The 25,148-nt window shown below is 45.7% G+C and overlaps 1 protein-coding gene across 2 annotated transcripts in view; it reads right to left on the bottom strand.

The window, feature by feature from the left end:
- Positions 1-25,148, bottom strand: part of MYO1D (myosin ID) — a 172,705-nt gene that overhangs the window by 143,078 nt on the left and 4,479 nt on the right. Inside the window, exon 2 of one of the 2 annotated variants that reach the window (XM_088654990.1) lies at positions 11,086-23,172. The exons of the other annotated variant lie outside the window; for it this stretch is intronic. Within the exon in view, the coding sequence (XP_088511116.1) occupies positions 12,867-16,655 (3,789 nt within the window). The 5' untranslated portion in view covers positions 16,656-23,172 and the 3' untranslated portion in view covers positions 11,086-12,866. Of the gene's footprint in view, positions 1-11,085; positions 23,173-25,148 lie in introns of those variants that run through there. 2 annotated transcript variants of the gene reach the window in all.

Genomic DNA, 25,148 nt, shown 5'->3' on the forward strand with positions numbered 1-25,148 from the left:
CTGTGCATTAGGCATTAGGAACATCTTAAGACTCAGAATAATGGCACTTTAACAAATTAGCAATGCATTCTTAAAGAAACAAAAACAAACCTGGCGTACAAGTTTTGCTCTTATTATAGTGTGCAATTCTACACACAGATATGGGAGTAGGTCTCATTGAATTCAATGAGATTTTCTTCCAAGTAGACATTCATTGGGTTGCTGTTCATTCTCATTTCTTAGCATTTACTTTTCCGGAGCCTGGTTTCCCCTGCTTACCTCTAATATGGCAGAAACATAACTTTTTCACCACTACCTCATTCACCTCTTTTCTCCCCAACTTTTTCTTTTAGTTGCCTCCAACCCCAAATAAACACCCTTTTTACTCCAAGCAACAGATGTAGGGGTGAAAAGCTTCACAACAAGCACATTACATTATAAGGTCATAAACCAATCCTCATTCATGACAGGAATCTAGACATAATACAAAGGAAAAAAACGTGTTTTAATTTCCTTACTATTTTACCTGTGGGATTTGGAATGTGCTCCTTTGGCCAACTTCCATGTACTGAAGAAATGCTTCCTGGTAAAGCAACTAAAATCTCTCACCTAGGGCACATTCATGAATTTCTTTAGCTTAAGTTCTAATGACACAAACAAGTGTTGTACAAGGGTAACAGTTTAGTGATCCCTTTTATCTGGAGACATTACCATGGAGGGCGTGTGAATCCAAAAATCTTTCACACTGCACTATGAATGAACCATGAAGGGACGCGGGTGGCGATGTGGTCTAAACCACAGAGCCTAGGGGAGGCATCCCCAAACTGCAGCCCTCCAGATGTTTTGGCCTACAACTCCCATGATCCCTAGCTAACAGGACCAGTGGTTGGGGAAGATGGGAATTGTAGTCCAAAACATCTGGAGAGCCAAAGTTTGGGGATGCCTGGCCTAGGGCTTGCTGATAAGAAGGTCGGCAGTTCGAATCCCAGCGACGGGCTGAGCTCCCGTTACTCAGTCCCAACTCCTGTCCACCTAGCAGTTTGAAAGCATGTCAAAGTGCAAGTAGATAACTAGGTACCACTCCGGCGGGAAGGTAAACGGCGTTTCCGTGTGCCGCTCTGGTTCGCCAGAAGCGGCTTTGTCATGCTGGCCACATGACCTGGAAGCTGTCTGCGGACAAACGCAGGCTCCCTCGGCCTATAGAGCGAGGTGAGCACGCAACCCCAGAGTCGTCCGCGACTGGACCTAACGGTCAGGGGTACCTTTACTTTTACCTTTATGAATGAACCAAGAGCAAAACTTGTAGCATACACAGCAGTGTATGAACTACATACCACCAGTGGTTACCACCAGAGTCACAGAGGACAGGCCTGGATTGCTACCATATTGGAGATGGAATATTACACACAAGGGACATACTTACTGTGACAATTAATCCCAGCTGCAGCGCCCCCCCCCTAATTTACACTGAGTCTTGCCGCCAAGACTCCTCTGCTTCCTACTATTGAAGTACAGGAGTGGAAGCACAAGATTTCTTAAGGGTATCCCGAGCTGTTTCTTGCCATCAGCTAGCCACAAGCCGCTGATGCAACATCAGATGCTTCATTGTTCTCTTAAAAATATTCTACATTTGTCAAACTCGCACTCGGTACTGCTCTGTGAATACTGGGATCTTCTGAATAGAACATTGTGTTTGAGCCTGGGCTTTTGAATGCACCAATTTAGTTCTCCAGTCCTAGAAATAGTCAGGAAAGGCAGCAGGCCTTCTCTGAAGAACATAAAATGCACAGAAATAATTGAACTAGATGTGCCCCATAAGCTGATTCAGGGTAAGAAAATGCCAGTGTAACCAAAACAGTATACTACATTGCCTTTTGTTTCCTCTTCCCATTTTTTGGTTTGAACAGACCATTTGTTATCACCAGGAGCAAACTCATGTGGAAATGTTAAATTAAACTTTCTAAGGCACGATAATTTGTGACCCAACAGAGACCGAGCACAGTATTATTGCTCTTTTGTTGAGGAGTTATTTCATGCCTTGCATATTAATGCAACACTACAGTGTATTTTCCATGTTAACACATTATTGTAAACAGCTTGTCATGAAAGCATCCCGAACTCCCTAGAACTGGTGCTTTATTTCTAGACCACAGAAAATGCAACAACAGATGCATAACAGAGAAAGTGCTCTGGTGCCAACCCAATTAAGTCTCAGCAGGCACAAGAATGGTTAGGTACCAGTCTTGGAATTGCCCTCCAACATTATAATGAATGTTCTGACCACCAGTTCACTGGTGATCCAGTACACTGATGGGGTGCATAAAATCCCCATCAGAATCCATGTGGAAACACATTTCATAGAAATTTCCTACTCTCATATGCAAATCTATTCATCTGTACAGTGCATCTAAGCATGAAAGATATGCACAATGTTGTACATAGAAGGTTCTGGGGCATATTCCTGGACATGTACTCAGCCTTCCCAAATAACACTTGAGATGGCAATCCTGAGCACAGACCTCTTCAGACTGCAGGAGAGGCTCACTTGACTGACTGCTGCTCCATTTAAAACAACTACCGGTATATATGTGTCGAGGAGAAAACTTGGCTAGAACCCTTCTCCTTGACACCTAGTTCTCCGCAGGAATTTATTATTATTTGGTATGGAAAGGCATTCAAGTCATGCAAGACCTCACCTTCGGTCTGAAGTGATCAAGTCTAGACACAGGATTTTCACCTCACCTGCTGCTTGTGAGAGCTAGGGGTTTGTACAGGATGCCAGCCGGGCCTTTTGGTCCTAGCAATCACCTGCACAAAATGAGAATGCATCCAGAACACACCCAATACTATACATGCAATGTAGGAGATTGGTACCGTAGCAGCAAATCAGCTCCCTCTGAAGCTCTGAAAGCCACTGATCAAGAGAAATGCAGAAGTACTTGCTAAGAGAGGCAATATAAAACCTCAATGAAGATGAGGCAAACCTCCATGGAAGAAGAGAATCCTACAGCAAGCAAAGCCAAAGGCACATTTCTTGCAGTAGCAGCAGCAGCAGTTTAGCACAGCAGCCACCCAATTGTGCTATGTTAAGTATGAAAGCTCATAAAAGATGTGGGAGCAGCTCTCCCTCCTCCTGCCTTCCTTCACTGACTGGCTAGTTTAAGAGGGAGGATGAAATGCCTTATCCTACTCCTCTCTGAATGCCAGTGCTGGATTAGCACTCCAGTCAACAAAGCCTTACAAGCAGCGAACTAGAGATGTGCAGCTGTGTATGAGGACTCTGCACATTTGCTTGCTAAAGAAATGGTTGTAAGCAGGTAGGGGGACTTGAGGGGACATAAGGTTAGAGAAATACTGACATAAATATTGGACACAGCCAAGAAAAAATATTACGGCACTAGGACCATCATTTTTAAACTGGGGAACCCCAAAATTCATTGGAGGCATATCAATGGCTATTTTATCATCATCGCTGCCACCACACAGCTATAGGAAGGGTGTTTACTCTCACACACAGTTCATATGGGTGTATACAGTCTAATCTCTAGTGACCTGCATGTATGATGATGTGCCATAGAGCAGCCTTCCCCAACTTAAGAGCCCTCCAGATGTCCTGAAGAACCAGCACCATTGGCCCTGAGCAGTCCTAGGAATGCCAGACAGTATGGTTAGTCTAACATCTGGAAGGCAACATGTTGAGGAAGGCTGCTCAAGAACATGTCACAGAATGCTCTGCACTGAGCAGGAGGTTTGTGGCAGACAAGTAAGTGTCCTTAAGCACAAAAGTGATAAGGCTTCATTTTAGGTGAAAAAGTTTGAAACCCTCTAGCCTAGAAAAACCTTTCTCCAGACCTATTTCTGATAGTCAAGGAATATGCATGTTTTCAAATACAGTAACCATCTTAAACACAACATTAGGAAGTCAAGGCAACTTAGCCTTTTACCAAGATACATTTTAATAAGAGCTGTGACAACCCCAGTAACTTTCGCTGCATATGGACAAAGCACATTTTCGACTCTTAAAGATGCAATGCAAATTTATATTTGATCTTTGGTAATTACTTCCATTCCAGGAAAAGAATCTACGTGTGAGATGACATGCCTAAGGTAATTTGCATGCCTATGTCAACAAGGTATCGGAACAACTCTTCAAACTTCTCGCCTTCCTACCTCTAAAAATCATTGTACTAAACACTACACACTACATAACAGTACTCTATTACTAACAGGAAGAACTCAAGCTTTCTTATAACTTAACTCTCTGACCCAGAATTGGGAAGGGGTTGGTTGCAGCTACTCAATCTGGAGAGGGTATATTCTGCTCATGCTGAGAAGCCCTCACTATACACCCAAGGGCTAAATTCTGATTAAGCCCTGACTGAAAACAAGCCCTCCATGGTAAAATCCAGGAAAAAACAGTGTGTTCCATGACAAAACAAAACTGATGCAACTCCAGCTGGAAAAACACAGAGGTATGAGACATTACATTGCAAGTTCCGACAAGTCACAATTTCTTGTCAACAACTAATAGGTGAAGTGGCCCATCATATTCATACACATTTTTTTAAGATACAAAAGGAGATGGAAACAATGGCCGGAACAGTGATCTTAAGAAACAGGCAAGGCAGTATCTTCCTTAAAAAAATCTATTAGTAAAGTTCAAGCTTCTGCATTACCCAGAATCCTTCAGACAGACTCAAAAGTGGCTAATTTGCAGATACACAGACAGCAACTCAAGAGACCTAAGGATGACTTTAAAGATAATTGCTACATAAATAGATATACTTGTAATCAGGTCTGAATTATATATAGTACAGTGGGAAAGCAGCTAAATCTGCCTCATGAAGATGGCACATGGCTATTTGGGATGATGCACTTGCTTACAGGTGGCCCCTGTGACATAAGGAAGGCAATCTCATATATTTAGCTACAAATTGGCTTCATGATGTCAGTATCCAGAAGAAAAAGTGCCCCAGTGTTCACAGAGCTGCTGCCTGGCAGTATTGCTTGCCATATGCTATTTTCAGCAGCTATATGTTCTTAAAACAAAACAGAACTCCCCTATGTGGCAAGAGAGTGATAGTACTTCCATTTCACCACAGGTGGGACTTAAAAGTCAATAGCCAGGAATAGCAGACATTTGTTGCCTCACAGCAAGCAGCCTCTATTGCAGGAATGGGAAAGTAGCCCCAGGGTTCAAAATTAGCAGGCACATTTAGCACCTAAAAGTTATTCTTTTGTGGTCTGGGTGCCCTTTTGTGGCGCTGTGGTTAAACCACTGAGCCTAGGGCTTGCTGATCAGCAGGTCGGCGGTTCGAATCCCTGTGACGGGGTGAGCTCCCGTTGCTTGGTCCCAGCTCCTGCCAACCTAGCAGTTCGAAAGCACGTCAAAATGCAAGTAGATAAATAGGAACCGCTACAGCGGGAAGGTAAACGGCGTTTCCATGTGCTGCTGTGGTTTGCCAGAAGCGGCTTTGTCATGCTGGCCACATGACCTGGAAGCTATACGCCGGCTCCCTCGGCCAATAATGCGAGATGAGCGCGCAACCCCAGAGTCGGTCACGACTGGACCTAATGGTCAGGGGTCCCTTTACCTTTACCTTTATGTGCTTTGAAGCCTCAAAATAAATGTTAAGGATAGACAATATGTTAAGGAGTTTAACAATAAAGAGTAGAGTGTTTTGAAAACTTAAGTATGGTACCAATATTCTTATTGCAAACACCAAATTAAACATGTTTTAACCATTTCTGCAAAACATGTGATATTAACAATGCGTCACTTATGTGAATTGTGTATTAATTCATGCTTATCAAAAGAATAAATAAAAAGTGTTTCCCCCACTATCTAGAGGCGACTAGACATTCTATTTTGGCACCCACAACCCAGGTCCCAGAAGCCATTTGGCTCCTAGCTTTTCTATCCCAGTTTCTAACACTATGTGGCTCTCTAGATACAGTCGTACCTTGATTCTTGAACAGAATGCATTCCATCCCGGAACCATTCGAAAACCAAGGCGCAGCTTCTGATTGGCTGCAGGCGTGTCCTGCAGCCAATCAGAAGCCACAGAAGCTACGACCGGGTATTCGGCTTCCAAAAATCGTTCCAAAAATTGTGTGAACACAACCATAATGCTCTGAAACTAATACAGCAACAACAGCCTGTCTCAAACCTTACAAGCAAAAGCTAATCTCCTCAATCACCACAAACTAAGAAAGCTGGCACCATTATGTAGAGGAATCTACTCCTGTTTACAGACTCCTGTAGGCAATTGGTATTCAGATGGCCACAAAGCAGAGAAGGTAGGAATGGATGGCAAAGCTCCTCCTCATTTTTCAAGGTGGACTGCTGACAAGCTCTGATGAAACTATGGGAGTTGCCTCCTGGAAGGCAAAAGCAGGAGTGAAGTGAAACTTCCCAAAGAGCAAGATCTGGTCCAGGGTTTGCCAGTTTCTGTACAGTATTAGGTTTAGTTGCAGTACCATTGCTAGGAGAATAAAGGTTTTAAAATGGGAGATCCCAAAGGAGCGTCTCCACCCCCATCGTTCTGTCCAGACACTGAGGTCCAGTGCCGAGGGCCTTCTGGCAGTTCCCTCACTGCGATAAGCCAAGTTACAGGGAACCAGGCAGAGGGCCTTCTTGGTATTGGCACCCGTCCTGTGGAACACCCTCCCACCAGATGTCAAAGAGAAAAACAACTACTGTACCAGACTTTCAGAGGACATCTGAAGGCAGCCCTGTTTAGGGAAGCTTTTAATGTTTAATGGATTATTGTATTTTAATACTTCTGTTGGAAGCCGCCCAGAGTGGCTGGGGAAATCCAGCCAGATGGGTGGGGTATAAATAATAAATTATTATTATATTATTGTTGTATTGCCCAAGTGTTCAAGAAAAACCCAGATCTGAATTGATATAATGTAAAAAAAACTTTTAGCACAAATAAGCACAGAATCCCATAATAATTTGCATTCCCTGCCAACTGTGCAGCCACAGCAACCGAAGCAGATCATAAACCAATAATGTTCATGAAATCAAAGATAGTATCAGGAGTGTCAACTGTGCTAAGGAAAAGGAGAGGTATTAGTTTATTAAGCAGACAACAGTGTTAAACATCTACACTAGACATATGATTATGAAGTTCAAGCGAAGCTTCTAAAGGCCTTTAAAGGGTGTCCTTTCTGCCTTGTAATCCCATTCACTCACAGACTTATTCATAAACATTCCAAAGACTTGAGTAGTAGTAAAACCAGACATTTTTAGAGTTGGCATGTCAACCCCTCCCTCGCCCCTTGCACTTCCTTTCAGCCAAGTTACTCTCTCGTGCCTCAGGCAGGTATATAAACATACAGACCAGAAATTGGTTTTCTGTACACTGTTGGTCACTGGTGTTTGTTTTCTTGTGCTACAGTGTTCAGGCAGTGGCTTCAAGATTTTAAGAAGAGTACTGTACAGTATTAAATTGGAGAACATTTGATGTAATTTTCGGGCTCTGATGGAATGGTGAAGACTCACAACTTTCATAAGCAGGGCCACATATTTTATTTAAACTGCAAGCCAGTGACTTTAATTTGCACCAGGGATTACCAGGATCCAGCAGCTTGTATAAAAAGAACATGCAAACAATTTTAATACTGGTTGCAGATCACTACAGCCTTATGCATGCAGTGAAGTAGGCCATTGCCTTAAAAATCAGGTTGCAATAAATTCAGACTGATGACAAATGACTCTGTCTCATTTTGTCTAAACAGGTACAGTTTAGAAATCCTGATCCATATAGCAATGATTGCCCTGCTCTTTTCTTCATACTCCACACGCAGGCCAAATATGCCCCTTGCAGCCAACATGATAGAATGGCAAGAAGAACAGAAAAAATGATGTAATAAGCAGATTCTTAGATAGTATATGGAAATGGCACAATGTCTGTCTGCAATAAGTAAGCTACCCATGCCAATAATGTTCTATAGGTAGTTCCTTGGTTCATCAGTTCCACGGCCTACATAACTCCATGAACCACAGTTCCCTGGAATCTAGCTTGCAGGCCCTACAACCTGGATTTCAGGTAGCTGCAGTTCAGGAGATTATTCCACTGAGAGAATACAAAATGAGTGCCATGAAACAAATTTAAATATCAGGGATTTGTTTGGGCAATGTATTATAGTTGGGCAATTTATATTCTTATTCTTTATATTCTTATTTATATTAAATGTATATAACGCCCTTCATCTGAGGATCTCAGGATGGTTTCAGAATGAAAACACAAAAATACATAACATAACAGCAAACAAAACAATAAACACACACACACCCGTTTAAAAGGCCATAGATTGTTTATTTAGCCAAAGGCAGATGCCAGGTAAGCCTCCCTGGGGAAAGCATTCCACAAATGGGGAGTCATCACAGAAAAGGCCCGTTCTCATGTTGCCACCCTCTAGACCTCTCATGGAGGAGCCACATGAAGAAAGGCCTCAGATTATGATCGCCGGGTGCGGGTTGGATCGGTTAATATGGGGAGAGGTGGTCCACGAGGTATGGCAGCAATAAATATTAGATAAGCATTGCATTTTTCCATTCTATTGCTAGAAAAGTGATTTAATGAACAAACAAAAATCAAATTTATTTATCTAGAAAACTCCAACATTAAGGTCACATCATCATGCAGCAAAGCCTGAAACAGCAATAAATATTTGCTGGATAGTCTTTGTTCCAGACAGTACATTTGCTACAGTGGGTTATTCGGTATTTCCTCCTTCACAGTTGGCACTGGACAATTCATAATCATAATAAAAAAGGACTTGAAAAGAACAAATCGTCTTTGTAGTTCTCTGGAGGAAACAAGCAGCCAACAGCAAGCAGTAAAAATAGCTGCAAACTTGGAGCTCTCTAGCCAACCGATTTCAGTGATTTTTGGGCACCAACCCAGATTTTTTTTTTTAAAGGAAAAACTCCCAGCTGAACTTCAGTGAGTACTGCAGGGATATTTGCATATTTCTGAAAGTCACAATTGTGACCAATTCAAACATTTTATCATTGACAAGCACCTCCCTCATGATCCTACTTTCCCATTGCTGCCCATTTACTCCTGTAATAGGAGAAAGTGCACCAAACTAAAACTAAATTTTGCACATTGCTGAATTCAGTGTTTGCATACCAAAAGTTATTCTCTCGCACATAAGTTGCAGAGAACACACCTGAATCAGAAACCCAGTTCCCTACAGATACAAATTTGCTTAATACATATTTATCTTGCCTATCATTTATCAGGAGCTATCTGTTTTCCTATTTAACAGATGTGGCAAAACAAGGTTTCATGCTGCCCAGTGAAACAAGTCATATTTAGCCTGTGGTTCTCTTTGCCAGCATAAACAAGAGTTGTGCTTGTTTGGTTTAATGGTAAGGACAGTGTCCATCATCCATTTAGGCTCATGACTGAAATGTAAGACAAATGTTGAAGCTAAAGCCAACTAGATATGATGTACTTTAAAAAATCTATTTATACCACCTGTCCTGCATACATATGAAAACAGAAGAATGCTTCTAGACATCAAAATATGTGACAGCAAATGTGTCACAGAAGTGTGGTACTGGACATCATGACTACTCTGGTTTCTTAAATAAATGGATAGTGTAGTTCAGGCATAGGCAACCTTGGCTCTCCAGATGTTTTGGAACTACAACTCCCATGATCCCTAGCTAACAGGGCCAGTGGTCGGGGATCATGGGAGTTGTAGTTCCAAAACATCTGGAGAGCCAAGGTTGCCTATGCCTGGTGTGGTTTATGAGTTTGGACCCATTATGCCAAAAATTAGATGAACTTATGCCAAAGTCACATTTTGGTCCAGCATTTTGATTCAAATGGCACCTGGTGTCTAAACATTAACAAAGCCCCCTCCCCCCACCCCTTAGGAACCCTCATGCAGAGTTTGGCAATGATAATCTTGAGAGGCATCCAAACCACAGAGGACAAACAAGCAAATGGACAGACAAAGCACTTTCCAAAACACACAGTAGATTGGGTGAAATATGTCCTCCTGCCTAGAAGCATACCTTCTCTAATGTTAGTAAACGTTGCAGAGCAAGTACAGTTGTTTTCCAGCTGAACCTCCCTGGGGAGAGAATTCCACAAATGGGGAGCTACTGCAGAAAAGGCGCGTTCTCGTGTTGCTACCCTTCTGAGCTCTCATGGAGGTGGTACCCAAAGAAGGGCCTCAGAGGATGATCACAGGGTCTGGGGTAGGTTTATATGGAGAGGCGGTCCTTGAGGTATTGCAGTCTTGAATGGTTTAAGGTTTTATAGGTCAGAACCAGCAATCTGAATTAGGCCCACAAACTAATCGACAGCCAGTACAGATCGGTGTAATATGCTCAAACTGTCTTGCCCTGGTGAGCAACCTAGCCACCGAATTATGCACAGCTGAAGTTTCCAAACCTCCTTTAGAGGCAGCCCTATGTATAATGTATTGCAGTAATCTAACCTAGAGGTTATCAGAGCATAGGCAGCACCAGTTAGGCTACCCCAGAGAAAATGTACTGTACAAAGAGAGAACGGACACATCCAGGAGTAAAAAGGAGGAAGTAATAAGCTACAAAAATCCAAACAAGGGGTTGCTGCAGCAACTGCCAGCACTGACAATTGGTACACAGGATGCAAAACAGCTTATTCTACTATCTTCATGCTATACATGGGTGGGGTGAATAATGGACTCTGCCTCTAAGCCTTCTTCCAGTAGCAACTGTATGTCCCACCTCACGGGAACCAGACACATTTAAAAAGCCACTTCCTGGGTGGAATTTAATTTTCAGACAGATACTTAGGACTATCAAGCCATAGCAGGACCTTTTAAAGAACCACAAAGGGCCACAGCTTGCTGCTCACATTGAATGAGCTCCAAGGAGCACCTTCCCCAAGATACACACACTTGTAACAAGGATTTATTGACATTCAAAGTTGTTTAACAGCTCCAAAGGTTAATTATTACTCTTTATTACAAGGATCTGTCTAAAGTGACATAGCAAGCAACTGCATGCTATGGTTAAGGTAGCAACCAACCCAAGATGCTTCACTACTCATGCTCTCACAAAGGCCACTCGTAAAAGGTTCAACAGCAGCATTAGAAGTCAAGGAAGCAGTTTAATTAGTTAGATAATAAGGATGACAAGCATCATCTCTTTTGGAACCAGGAACAGGTCCTACTATTAAGCAACAAATGTTTTTCTTTACCTTGGACTCAGCTATACAGCTGTAAATAAAACGTTCTTAATGTGTTGTAAAGTGCAATATACAAATGTGGACACTAGATGGCGATGGTGAGCTAAGGCAAATTCAATATATTTTTCAAAACGTTTTCTAACAAAGCATTTTCACAGCGTTTTTTATGTGTGTGTAGTTTCCACCCTTGTTTTGTTTTCCCCTCTAGGTTATGCTAGCAGTGAAACAGGGACTGGATAACATTTTAGACTAAAAGTCATTATTTAACTCATCAGTTCAATCAACAGAATGTCTTAAATAAGGGATGGGAAACTTGTGGCCCTCCCAATGGCTTGCATCTTCCATCAGTGAGAATGGCCTGTGGTCAGGGATTATGGGAGCTGTAGTCCACAGGTCACAGGTTTCCCACCTCTGGTTTAAATGTAAGCGAAGAATTATCTCAGATTTGGTCATGTCACCATTCAGATGTATAAGCTACTCATGTGGCCACTTCTGCAGCCTCCACACAACAATCCAACTGAAGGCAAATCATTTTTCGACATGCTGGGTTTCATTAAAAAAAGTTCCCTCCTGCAGCTATATATGCAGAATTCCTTGATGACATGGGTATTTTAACTCAGGAGTAGCAAAAGCCAGGAAGTAAGCAGGATATGTATCAAGAACTTGGAAGACAGCAACACCAGCTGCTTTGCCTTGTATACTTGCAGGCTTGATTCCATACGCTAAGAGAGTAAGTGGGTCTCTTTGGGATTTGAGGAAGAAAGAGCAGCAAATCCCTTTGGATATGGGGCTCTATTAGCAGGCACCCCAGGGGCACAAGTAAAGAAATTGGTAGTCTGTTTTTCAAGGCTGAAAGCAACTGAAATGGCCATGAATTAGCAGGGGTGGCTTTAGGCCAGTCCTCCTTTGTCCCCCCCCTTCAGGGCCCAACCTGTAAAAAATGAAACAATGTTCTAAGTTTCAGGGCTATACAAAAAGACAAATAAGAACTGTAAAACTATGATGGGAGATGGTTACAGTACTGTCTTAATGCCCCCTTACAATATTCTCATTGTCATCTGGCAGACAACTGCTGGAAACAGAATGAATCCTTGATCTGACCCAACCAGGGCTCTTTTTATATTGTGTTCAGGGCCGGCTCTAGGGGTAGGTTGGGTGGCGCAGGGTGCCAGGGCGCCGGGCCAGCAGGGGGCGCCGCGCAGCAAAGCCGCACAGAAGCCATGCTGCGTGCTGCGCCTGCCCACCAGGGCGGGGGCGCCGGAGCGATCTCCGCAGCATGGCGCCCGGGCGCCCGACATGCTTGAGACGGCCCTGATTGTGTTATTATCTTAAAACTCCTCAGCTGAAGTGTCATGGGGGCCAACAAGTTATACAGTAATCATAAAGCAATGCATTTATTCTATGTGCCCAATTATGGTGCCCATTATAGCGATCCTACATGTTTAAACAACACAAATTCAAGGCAAGGCTTAGTTTCAGGAATATCAATGCTCTTGTTGAGAGGTTTGCAAGGCAGTGATCCAAGGTAACCTGAATGTGTGAAACTCCTAATTGGTTATTGTCACAGTGGCCGGAGTGGACTACTTCAGAGTAACGACGCTACGCAGCTCTGCATTTTATTCTTTTATTGGTGCTGCGTATTTACAGTGCTCAAGTCATTGCTATTTACACGGAGCGATGTTGTCAGTCGGTTTCAGAACCTCCTAATGGCTTTTGGCGCGTCTTTCTCCAACACAAAAGCTTTGGCAGACCCATCCTCTTGCCCCTCCTCTTCCTGCGTAATTCTGGAGTTGGGGGGATGGGTCTTCCCCCCTTACTTGCCCCTTCCTGTCCCACCTGGGACCCTGGCTCCTCTACCTTGCCTGAGCCTCGGACACGACTTCCTGCTTCCCCACTGGAATCGGAACTCTCCCTGCTTTCCCCTTTGCTCGGGGACGGGCTTGAACTCAGGAGGGGAGGGACTTCGCGATATCCCCTGTCCCTCACATCCACCCCCCTCCCAAGCTCTCCTTCACCCCTCCCCAGGCCCCCCCCATGTGTCGGTGACGACTGGAAGCCTAAAAACTCGGTGCTCTCCGAGCCCGTTGGTGTGAACACCTCCCCCCAGTCCTGCGAGCCCCCCCCTTCCGCCTGGGAGGACGGGAATCCCAAAAAGTCCGTGGCGTCAGAGCTGGTGGGGGTAAAAATGTTTTGCCAATCTGCTCCTTCCTCTGACTGGGTGGATCTTGGCGACACCCATACCTCATCCTCTGGTTCCTCAAACTCCGCTTCCCAGCGCCATGGTGAGCTGTTCTCCCGTGCCTCCTCCTCCTCCCCCTCCCTTTCCATGTGCCAGGGCTTGGGTCTGTGGGGAAAGAGGGCGTGAAATTCTTCCACCAAGAATTCCTCCTGTATCTGAGTGGCGGGAACCCATTCATTCTGGGACGGTGGAGCATCCTCCCATGCCATGAGGTACTCCAGGCCCCCCACCCCCCACCTTGAATCCAGGATGGCCGTGGCCTCATTGAGTTGCTCCCTGCTTTCCCTCTCCCCCCCTCCCTCGGGGGTTTGTTCGCTGTCTCTGAGCCTGCTGCTTTCCCTGTACGGCGACAGCAGCGATCTATGAAACACTGGATGCACCCTCATGTCCTCTGGCAGTGCCAGCCTGTATGCCACCGGGTTGACCTGTTGCGTGACCGTGAAGGGGCCCAGCCATTTGGGTGCCAGCTTTTTGCACCTCCCTCTGGTGGGAAGGCCCTCCGAGGACAACCACACCTTGTCCCCCACCCTGATGACCTCCCCTTGTCGCCTGTGGCGATCTGCCCCCTTTTTGTACGCTTCCTTGGCCCTCTCCAAGTGTTCTCTGAGCTGCTGGTGCACCGTCTCCAGTTCCTCTGCCCAATCCTCAGCCTGTGGGCCCTCCTCCTCCTCCTCCCTCTCCCTCTCTGGGAAAGATCTGAGGTCGCGCCCGTAATTGGCCTTAAAGGGCGACACCCCTGTGGAGACGTGCACTGCATTGTTGTAGGCAAATTCTGCTAGTGGCAAGCGATCCACCCAGTCCGTTTGCCGCTGGCTGACGTAGCATCTCAGGTACTGCTGCAGAATGGCGTTGACCCTCTCCGCTTGTCCGTTGGTCTGCGGGTGTCTAGCCGTCGACAAGCTGACCTCCACCTGCAGGAGGTTCATGAGCCGCCGCCAGAACCTGGAAACAAATTGGCGGCCACGATCCGAAATAACCCTTAAAGGTAATCCATGCAGTCTGAAAATGTGATCAACAAACAGTTTGGCTGTCTCTTCTGCCGAGACTGCCCTGGCACACGGTATAAAGTGACACATTTTGGACATGAGGTCCACCACCACCAACACTGCAGTCTTACCCCTGGACGAAGGCAGATCTGTGATGAAGTCCATGGACACCACTTCCCACGGCCTGTGTGGTGTGGCTAAGGGCTCCAGCAACCCTGGTGGCGCTGCTCTGACCACCTTCGCCCGCTGGCAGGTGGTACAGCCCCTTACATAGTCTCGAACATCTTCCCTCACCCCTGGCCACCAGAAGTGTCTCATGACTAGGTGAGTGGTCTTGTCCCTTCCAAAATGCCCCGCTGTAGGGTTGTCGTGCATCTGCTTGAGGACCGTACGTCGAAGCTGGGTGGTGGGTAGGTACAGCGCACCCTTGTAGAAAAGCAGCCCTCTGCGTTCTGCAAAGTCTTTTGCCTGCTCCCTCCCCCCTCTCAGTTCTCTGAAGATGCGGTTGGCAAATTCATCCGCTGCCGTCAGTGCTGTGAGTTCTGCCTCGCTCACCACTGCTGCTCCGCAGGACCATGCCGACGGGGGGAAAATGTGCCTTGGGGCTGGTGGCGCCTCCTCCTCCATGTACTCTGGCTTGCGGGAGAGGGCATCCGCCCTGACATTCTGCTCTCCTGGGATGTAGTGTATGGAGAAGTTGAAGTTCGAGAAGAACTCCGCCCACCGTATCTGCCGCTGGTTGAGCACCCTGGCAGTTCTCCAGAACTCCAGGTTCTTGTGGTCTGTGCACACCTGGATGGGGTGCTTGGCGCCCACCAGGAAGTGTCTCCAGTGCTGGAACGCCGCGTGGATCGCAAGAAGTTCCCGATCAAAAACTGTGTAGTTTCGCTCGGGCTGGGTCAACTTCCTGGAGAAGAAGGCACAGGGTCTCCACTCTCTGTTGGCGTCCAGTTGCAACAAAATGGCGCCCACAGCCTTATCAGAAGCATCTGTTTCAATGCGTAGGGGCGCGTCCTGAACCACGTGGAACAGGTTCTGGTCTGAGGCGAACACCCTCTGGAGGCTTTCGAACGCTGCTTGCGCCTCTGGTGTCCACCTGAACTTCTGCTTGCCTCTCAGGCAGTCAGTGATGGGAGCCGTAACTCGAGAGAAGTTCTTGATGAACTTCCTGTAGAAGTTGGCAAAGCCTAGTAGGCGTTGGGCATCTTTGCGCGTCCTGGGGCTGTGCCAGTCCAGGATGGTCTGCACCTTGTCCTTGTCCATTGCCAGCCCCTTGTCTGACAGCTTGTAGCCCAGGAAGTCCACCTCCTTGGTGTGAAACTTGCACTTCTCCAGCTTCACATACAGGTGGTTCTCCTTCAGGCGCTGTAACACCTCCCTGACGTCCTTCACGTGCTGCACTGGGTCGTTGGAGTAAATAAGGATGTCATCCAGAAAGACCAAGCATTTCCTGAAGAGTAGGGACCCCAGGACGTGGTGCATGAAGGCCTGGAAGCATGCTGAGCCCCCTTGCAACCCGAAGGGCATCACCAGATATTCAAAAGAGCCCAGAGGCGTGAACATCGTGGTTTTCCACTCATCGCCTTCCCGGATCCTGATCAAGTTGTACGCCCCCCTCAGGTCTAGCTTGGTGAAAATCTTGCCTCTGCGTGCCGCTGTCAGGAGATCATCCACTCTGGGCATGGGGAAAGCCACTGGCTCTGTCACCGAATTCAGCCGTCTAAAATCCACCACAAGACGGCGCTGTTGCGTGTCTTTCTTGTCCACCCAGAAGACCGGGCTGCCCCCTGCTGCCTTGCTTTCTCTGATGAACCCCCGCTTGAGGTTCTTGTCGATAAAAGCGCGCAGATCCTCCAGTTCCTGGTCTGACATGGCGTACAGCTTGGCTGGGGGTATAGTTGCCCCAGGCACCAGGTTGATCTGGCAGTCAAAAGGCCTGTGTGGGGGCAGGTGGTCGGACTCCGCTTCACTGAAGACCTCCTGCAGGTCCCAGTATGGTTTGGGTATCGCCTCACCCCCTTTGACGTGCATGGTGGCCACCGTGGCTATCGGAGGCCCCTCCCCTGGTTGGTGCTGCATGCAATGTTCCAGGCAAAAGTCCGATCCAAAAGTGATGCATCTCTGATGCCAACTTATGGAGGGGTCGTGGCGCGCCAGCCAGCTCATGCCCAAAACGATTGGGGGGTCTGAGATGGTGGTGACGTTGAATGCCAGTGTCTCTGAGTGCCTTCCAACCGTCATTCTCATGGGGGGGGTTTGATGAGTGATGGCCCCTCCCAGCAGCTCTCTGCCGTCAATGGTTGCCACGTGCAGAGGAAAATCCAGCTGCAGAAGCTGGATCTGGTGCTCTTCTGCAAAGTTTCTCGAGAAGAAGTTGGCTGAGGCACCACTGTCAATTAGGGCGAGGACCGTCAATGGATAGCCATTTGGGAGCGTGAGCGTCACTTCTAGAACCACTCCTGCTCTGGGAGGGGTGGGCTGGCTCTGCTCCTCTCTGTGCGGGTGGGTGGGCTGGGGCTGTTGTCTGCTGACTGTGCCTGGCTGCCGCCCCTTGTCTCCTGCAGCCAGGCTTTCCCGTTTCCCTGCTGTGGTGCTGCGTCAGTGGGGGAGGGCACAACCGTTCCCGCCTTTCCTTGCCACTCCCTGCGATGTGGGCAGTCTCTGACGAGATGCTGGGGGGAGTTGCAGAGAAAGCAATTCCCACCCCTTCCCTCCTTGCGTCTTGGCGCCGCTGGGGTTTGAAAAGCCCGCGCGCGCGCGCTATCAATCTGCATGGGTTCCTGGTCCTGACTGGCCCCAGGCGTGGCTTGAAAGGGTTGTTGAGGGAGTGGCTTCTCCTGCGACCGTGGGAACCAAGCCCGCTTTGCGCGCGTTGCTTGCTTGTCGCTCCATCTGGATTCCTGCCTCACCCCCACCGCCAGAGCCGCTTTGCTCAGTTGATCCATATTACTGGGCTTTGGACCTCTCGAGAGCTCATCCTTCACCTCCTCATGCAACCCCAAGTAAAACGCCGCTTGCATTGGGGCAGACTCCAGATCCCACCCCAATCTGTGCACCAGCATGGTGAATTTCGCCCAATACGCGCGAACTGTCATATTTCCTTGGCGTAAATTATGAAGTTCCTCCTTAGTCTGGTCCATATGACTATCGGACGAATACATCGTTTTCAAACCTTCTAGAAATAGTTTGACATTCTTCATGCAAGGATTCCTTGTTGCAATTAACGGTCTTAGCCACTCCCTGGCCGCCCCTGTAAGGTGCTCCACAATAAACGCTACTCTGTGCTCATCATCAGGGAACTCATCGTGGTGCAGCTCAAGAGCATACACAATCTCAGTCTCAAAGCCCTGAAACTCCTTCGGGTCTCCATTGAACTTGCTTACTAGGGTCCCGGCTCTCCTTCCTGGCAGCACTTGGACTTGGGGTGCCCCTCCCGCCTTGTTTTTCTCTGCATCCAGCTTGTTTTGGAGGTCTACCGCCACCGCCCTTAAATGCTGCTCTTTTTCCTGGAGCTCTCTCACCTGTTCCGCAAGTTGTAGCCGGTCGTCCTGGACCTTCTTAGTCTCCTCTTTAGCTGCCTTCAATTCTCCCTGCGCCTGCAGCGACAGCTGTTGCAGTTCTAGCTGGGCTTGCTCAGCGATCTGCCGCCACTTCTCCGCCTCTGACACGCTCATCCCGGCAACTCCAAAGTAGCCCAAAAATGATTAGGAGGTTGCTGTCACAGTGGCCGGAGTGGACTACTTCAGAGTAACGACGCTACGCAGCTCTGCATTTTATTCTTTTATTGGTGCTGCGTATTTACAGTGCTCAAGTCATTGCTATTTACACGGAGCGATGTTGTCAGTCGGTTTCAGAACCTCCTAATGGCTTTTGGCGCGTCTTTCTCCAACACAAAAGCTTTGGCAGACCCATCCTCTTGCCCCTCCTCTTCCTGCGTAATTCTGGAGTTGGGGGGATGGGTCTTCCCCCCTTACTTGCCCCTTCCTGTCCCACCTGGGACCCTGGCTCCTCTACCTTGCCTGAGCCTCGGACACGACTTCCTGCTTCCCCACTGGAATCGGAACTCTCCCTGCTTTCCCCTTTGCTCGGGGACGGGCTTGAACTCAGGAGGGGAGGGACTTCGCGATATCCCCTGTCCCTCACAGTTATCAAGGGAGACTAGACAAACAAAGCAAGGCCGTGAACTCGGCATACCAGCAGAATGGAAGTCTCTGTGCCATTAACTCTTTCTTTTGCATCTCAGCCTCATTAACTTGGCTCAGAGCTCCACAAGCTTGGACTCTGATTCTTCATGCATAACAAGAATTTCATAGATTCAGGTAGGTAGCCGTGTTGGTCTGACGCAGTCGGAATAAATTTTAAAAAAGAAATTGTCCAGTAGCACCTTAGGAACCAACTAATTTTTTTCTGGGTATAAGCTTTCATGTGCATGCACACTTCTTCATAGCGGAACCAATGTGAGCAAATGGGTTGCATGCAGAAGTACATTAACAGAGAATGTATACAGTGCTACAGTTTCACACATACAGCAATCAAATACTGTTACATGCCAAGGATGTCACAAATACAAAAAGCCTCTCCAACTCAGTAAAGGATGCTACCTTTCTGATAGGAAGAAAATCCCCTTGAAGAGATTCATCCATGACTCAACATTATGGTATCCAGTGAGCCACAGTTACTATGAGTGCCTTGTAATATATCCCTAACATGAATGCGAGTCAAAAAGTTTCACATGAAAGGCATTCATGTTAAATAGATTTTAAAATACCTGTTAGGCATTTCTTAAGTTATCTGGAAACAAGGCTGCTATTTATTGTAGGCATCTTAGTCTGTCAGCTGGGTGGGTGGGTGGGGGAATCCTACATCAATTTATTACTCTTCTTTAAAACCCCAGGATTAATTGAGGTAGAGGTGGGAGGAAAGTGCTCAGTCTTCCCCTTCTCTGTCAATTCTCCTCTGCAGCACCACAAACCCCCACCCAAAGATGAGAAATAAATGTGGGGGGGAGAGAGAGAGAGAATGGCAGAAGAGTTATGGCTGCAAACACCCCATTCCGTCCTCGCCCCTTTTCGCAATGTTTTCGGATCACTTCCGGGTTTGGCGTGATGATGCGTGCGTAAGAAGTTTGAGCACATATCAGAAGTACCTAAAACAGTCACAGCCTGTAATAACAAACAGGGCAGCATTGGAGGTGTAGGGAGAGAAGGAAATTTTCTGCCCCCAAGCACAATGGTCATGCCAACGTAATCCCCAATATGAGCTATCTCCTCATAGATGCCAGAGCCCTGTAGGCTTCTGATACTGTAGGAATAATTTGATTGTGTAGCCTCAGCTACTTGACTGGAGTCAGTTTTGGCCAGTGAATTTGAGGGAAAGGGAAGGAGTGGAGAAGAAAGCTGCTTTTCTGAAGCTCAACATTGCCTATGACAGTTATGAAAGCAGATTAAAACGCAATATAAAAATGTGGAAGAGATTCAGATTAGCCAACCATGTGAGAGGCCAAACAAAACATACCACTTGAAAGTCTTTCTAAAAGCCAATAAGGAGAATGTGCTGAAGATATGAGGGGTTGGAGAGCTGATGTAAAGGCCCTCTTTCTATCTGAAACAGTTCTTACCTCATGGCACCAAACAAGGAGAGCAAGGGACGGATTGCCCCATGAGCCATAAAACCCAGATAGAGGCTTTCATTTCTTTTAAAAAATAGTAGGTTCTAGAATTTGTAGAATCCGAGATATGCGGGAAAACATACAAATACACCATTTCCCTCTTTTTGTGCAAGAGAGAAGTTAGCCTGCTCCCCTTTTTCAGTGCTTTACTTTGCCAATTCTCACAGGGAGCTGCTATACAACTAGATGAGCAAAGTTGTCATAGGGTTGGTTGAGGAAGAATTGCTTGCAGAGGTATACCCATCTGACTGGGCTGCCCTAGCCACTCTGGGCGGCTTCCAGCACATATAAAAACCTAGTAAAACATAAAAAACTTTAAAAGCTTCCCTATACAGGGCTGCCTTCAGAAGTTTCCTAAATGTTATATCTCCTTGACATCTGATGGAAGGGCATTCCACAGAATGGGCGCCACTACCAAAAAGGCCTTCTGAAAGCCTCTAAAGGTTAGCATGAGGAAACTCACAGTGGCATTTGACATTTTCTGAAGTTTCTATGTTGCCTTCAAGGATAGGCCCACATAGAGTGATATAGTAGTCAAGGCCAAAGATTTAAAATGCAGAAGTCAGTGTGGCAAAAACCCTCCTCTCTAAAGGAATAGAGGCTGAAAAACCACGCTGTCAAACACAACAGGAACTTGCTTATAAAAAAGTAAGGTTGGACAGGACTCCCAAAGTCTGCATCCATTCTGACAGAGAATCGTGGCCCCAAACACAGAAAAACCTATCGCAGAAGCAGCAAATTTTTGTCTAGATACAACTTTAGATTGATTGCACTTATTCATCTGATTACTGGTTTCAATGTAGCATTAACTCTATAACTGCCATTTTCTAAGCTGATCAACATGCAAATGTGGATATACATGATAAGTGCATGCAGAAAGTTCATTTTGATAGGAAAAATGCAGGGTTTTATTTCAGTCAAGATGTGTAGAGGAACCATTCCTAGCTATTGTTACAATCATATGGTCTAATGTCCTGGTCCCTGGACCCCAGGGGGTCCACAGTACCATTTACATAACAAAAACTACCAGAGAGATCAAAATTTGCAAAAGTAGGGGGTCCATGGCTTGGCTTTTGAAAAACAGGGAGTCTGCAGTACTTAGCTAATTGGAAACCATTGGTCTAACGGATAGACTACTAGCCTAGGAAACGGGCATTATTTTTTCGCAGGGGTTTATAGATGATTTGTGGCTAAAGTACGGCAAGCTGGGGCTCTCAGATCTCCACACCACCTCCTTTCGGTCAGATTCCTATCCAGCATTGTTACAGGAAGTTATGAGACGAAAGTAAGCACAGCACACTCGCAAACAAGTCTGTTTGGTTTACCCTGTAAAATGAGACCTGCTTTCACTCTTCTTTTTCTAGCATATAGTCCACATATTGTTTGTCTAACCAGAAAGCCAATTTTAGGAAGGTCTCCCTGCCTTATTTGCTCATGCTTTTGCAAAAGGAGTAATATGTTTGGAATTACAAGGGGATATAGGGACATTCTTGTGGTGAGTTTGGTTTTTCATTGGCAATAATAATAATAATGTGAATTCCCTTCCTGCTACAGAAATCTCTCCCGTCACCAGCACAAAGCAGCATTCAGAAAGCTTAACATCTACCACTCCAAGGGCAAGTTAAAAGAGTATCAGCACCACAAATATTTTCTCACTAGTAATAAAGCTGGTCATCAAAAGTAGCATTTACTTCCTAAATATTTTTAGATCCAAACAAAAGGAAAATATTTTCATCTACAATAAGTTATGGAGAAAAATAAAAGCACTACAGTGTGCAGTTTCAGACGCCCATGCTCTGTGCCCTTCATAAAGAAGTGATTGCAGCACAATTTATAGCCAAATCTTAAATTTTAAACATCCGGTTCCAAATGTTTGTTTCTAGCTTTAGTATTAAGATGATTGCACATATGCTTTACTAGGGTATATTTAGAGATTTCCAGGATGGCTGATTGTGCTTAATGAAGATGAGTAAAAAAAAATCTTGGAAGGGCCTATAGATTGGGATACTAAACTCAACACTTAGGGGAAAGTAAAGGTAAAGGGACCCCTGACCATTAGGTCCAGTCGTGACCGACTCTGGGGTTGCAGCGCTCATCTCGCATTATTGGCCAAGGGAGCCGGCGTACAGCTTCCAGGTCATGTGGCCAGCATGACAGAGCCGCTTCTGGCGAACCAGAGCAGCACACGGAAATGCCGTTTACCTTCCCGCCGGAGCAGTACCTATTTATCTACTTGCATTTTGATGTGCTTTTGAACTGCTAGGCTGGCAGGAGCTGGGACCGAGCAACGGGAGCTCACCCTGTCACAGGGATTCAAACCACTGACCTTCTGATCGGCAAGCCCTAGGCTCTGTGGTTTAACTCACAGCGCACAAGATCCCTAAAACCATGCTCAGCAAAATGTAAGCCAAAAGCTTTCCTTTTAGGAATCATTGGGGATGAGATCCCCAAAGATTTGAAGAAATTATTCATGTACGCCACCACAGCAGCGAGAGTATTGATAGCACAAAACTGGAAAGGAGACCAAATTCCAATGAAGGGGGACTGGCAAATGAAGCTGATTGAATATGCAGAGATTGACAAACTGACAAGGCAATTAAGAGACCAAGAGTACCAAAAAATTAAAAACAATTGGAGTAATTTTAAAAAATATCTGAAAGATTACTGCGTTGATTTAAAATTTTTGACTGGGCTAGAATAACTCTTGTAAAGATAACTAGTAGAAACTGTGGAAAAGGTGGTAAACAGAAGATTAGCTACAACTGGAAAGGCATACAATGTAGAATTCTATGGACCCAAGTAAGAGGTGGAAGGAAGTCTGGTGCAAACAAAGTAAAAACACAACAAGTAGATAAGTAACATAGTTTTTATTTTCCTTTTTTTGTTTACGCATACATGTTTGACGGTATAATGTTGAGAGATCTCAAATGTTTATTGTAAGTGTTGACATGTATTAAATTGTCTGCCAAAGAGGATACAATTCACCCAGATCTCGGATAGAGGAAAGGAAGATACTGCCTGCTTCAAATGCTTCTTCCATCCTGGAACTTTGTGCTCCTCCCGTCATTGCTGGAGAGGGAATGTAGTTGTATAGGGCTAGAGACAAAAATGTTGTTGCTAAGTAGAATGTTGAAATCCAGGCGCTCCAAGATGACACTCTAAACACATGTTTTGGGGGAAATGGATATAATTCCCCCCACTTCTCTTAAACCACCACAACTCAGGTCATCCAATGAAGCTGACCGGCAGGAAATTCAGGTGAGAGGATGGGGGGGGGAGTATGCCTTCACAGAGTGTATAATTTATGGAACTCACCATCACAGAAGGTCACTAGCTGAGATGGATTTTAAAAGATTAGAGAAATTCATAGAGAATGTGTATCAATAGCTGCTAGTCATGATAACTACCATATATACTACCTTCAGTTTGAGAGGCCACTAAATACTAGTTGCCAGCAAATGACAGGAAAGGGCTATTGACCATGTCTTACTTATGGCCTTCCCAGATGAATCTGACCGACCACTACAGGAAGCAGAATGTTGGACTGGATGCACAATGGTCAAATCTGACTTTGACACAGTAAGATCCTAGAACAGATTTAAAAGGAGCCCACTTGTAAGATTCTTGATAACAATGCAGTCATTGGTAGAAGCTGGGACAAACTTATGCTGGTTTCTACTGAAGAACACTATCAGACAACTCCCATTTCTTTCTTTTTTTATTCTAATTGTAGAACTTTGTGAATTGTGGAATTCTGTGGATGTAATTTATCTAGATTTCATCAAATCATTTGACAAAGTCCTTAATCATATTTTGGTTAGCAAACTGGTTAAATGCCGGTTAGACAATGCTGTCATTTGGATTAACAGCTAATTGAAAAACTGTACTCAAAAGTGGAGCAGGGCTTTGCTCCAAGCCCCATATACTTCAACAACATTTTCATTAATGACTTAGATGAAGGAGCAGAAGGGATCCTTATCTAGTTTGGCAAGGACAAAGAACTGAGTGGGATACAAAGTTCTGCATCTGGGAAGGGGTGTGTGTGCACAGAAATAGGATGGGAGATGCCCAACTTGGCAGCAGTACATGTGAAAATGATCTCAGGACTGTAGCCAATCACAAGATACCAATGAGTCAACAGTGTGAAGCAGCTGCAGACAAGGCTAGGGAAATTTTAGGCTGCAGGAGAGTCATACTTTTCAACTCAAAAAGCAATAGTTCAATTTTATGCAGAAGTCTTACTTCATCAGGAGTGCTGTGCACTTAATGGAGGAAATAGACAAACCGGCATTGGTTCAGAGGAGAGCAAGAGAAAACAAGTCCTATGAGGAAAAGTTAAAGCAGGACAGCTGGTTACAGTGTGGTGCTGATAATGCCAAGGTTGCAGGTTCGATCCCCGTATGGAACAGCTGTATATTCCTGCATTCCAGGGGGTTGGACTATATGATCCTCAAGGTCCCTTCCAACTCTACAATTCTATGATTCTATGAATGAGGAACCTGTGGCCCTCTAGATATCGTTGAATTCCAACTCCCATCAGTCCCAGTCAGCATGGCCAATGGCCAGGGGTAATGGGATATGGGATCCAACAACATCTGCAATACCACAAATTCCCCAATCCTGGGCTAAAAGAAATGGGTATACTTATCCTGGCCATAAGAACTGGGCAGGACATGGGAGATGACAGCACACTTCAATTACCTAAACAGCTGTCACTAAAGAAAAGAACAAAGACTTTCTCCCTGCTGATTCAGAGGGCAGGATTAGATCTAATGGGTTTAAGTTACAGGAGGGTAGATTTTGATTCAACATTAGGAAAATCTCCTTAATGATAATATCAATTTTGACAATGGAATTAAAGACTTGGGGTGGGGTTCTCCTTTGCTGAAGGTCTTCAAGCAGAGTCTGGAACTGGAAAGCCATTAATTGAGGCTTCCCTGCAACAAGAGGTTCCTACCGTGTTTCTCCTAAAATAAGACGGGCCTCAAAAATAAGCCATGGCAGGCTTTTCAAGGGTAGAATAAATATAAGACATACCCCGAAAATAAGCCGGGGGGGGAGCGGGTCTGGAT

This window comes from Zootoca vivipara, chromosome 12 (genome assembly GCF_965207765.1).
Source record: "Zootoca vivipara chromosome 12, rZooViv2.hap1.1, whole genome shotgun sequence".
NCBI lineage: Eukaryota > Metazoa > Chordata > Lepidosauria > Squamata > Lacertidae > Zootoca > Zootoca vivipara.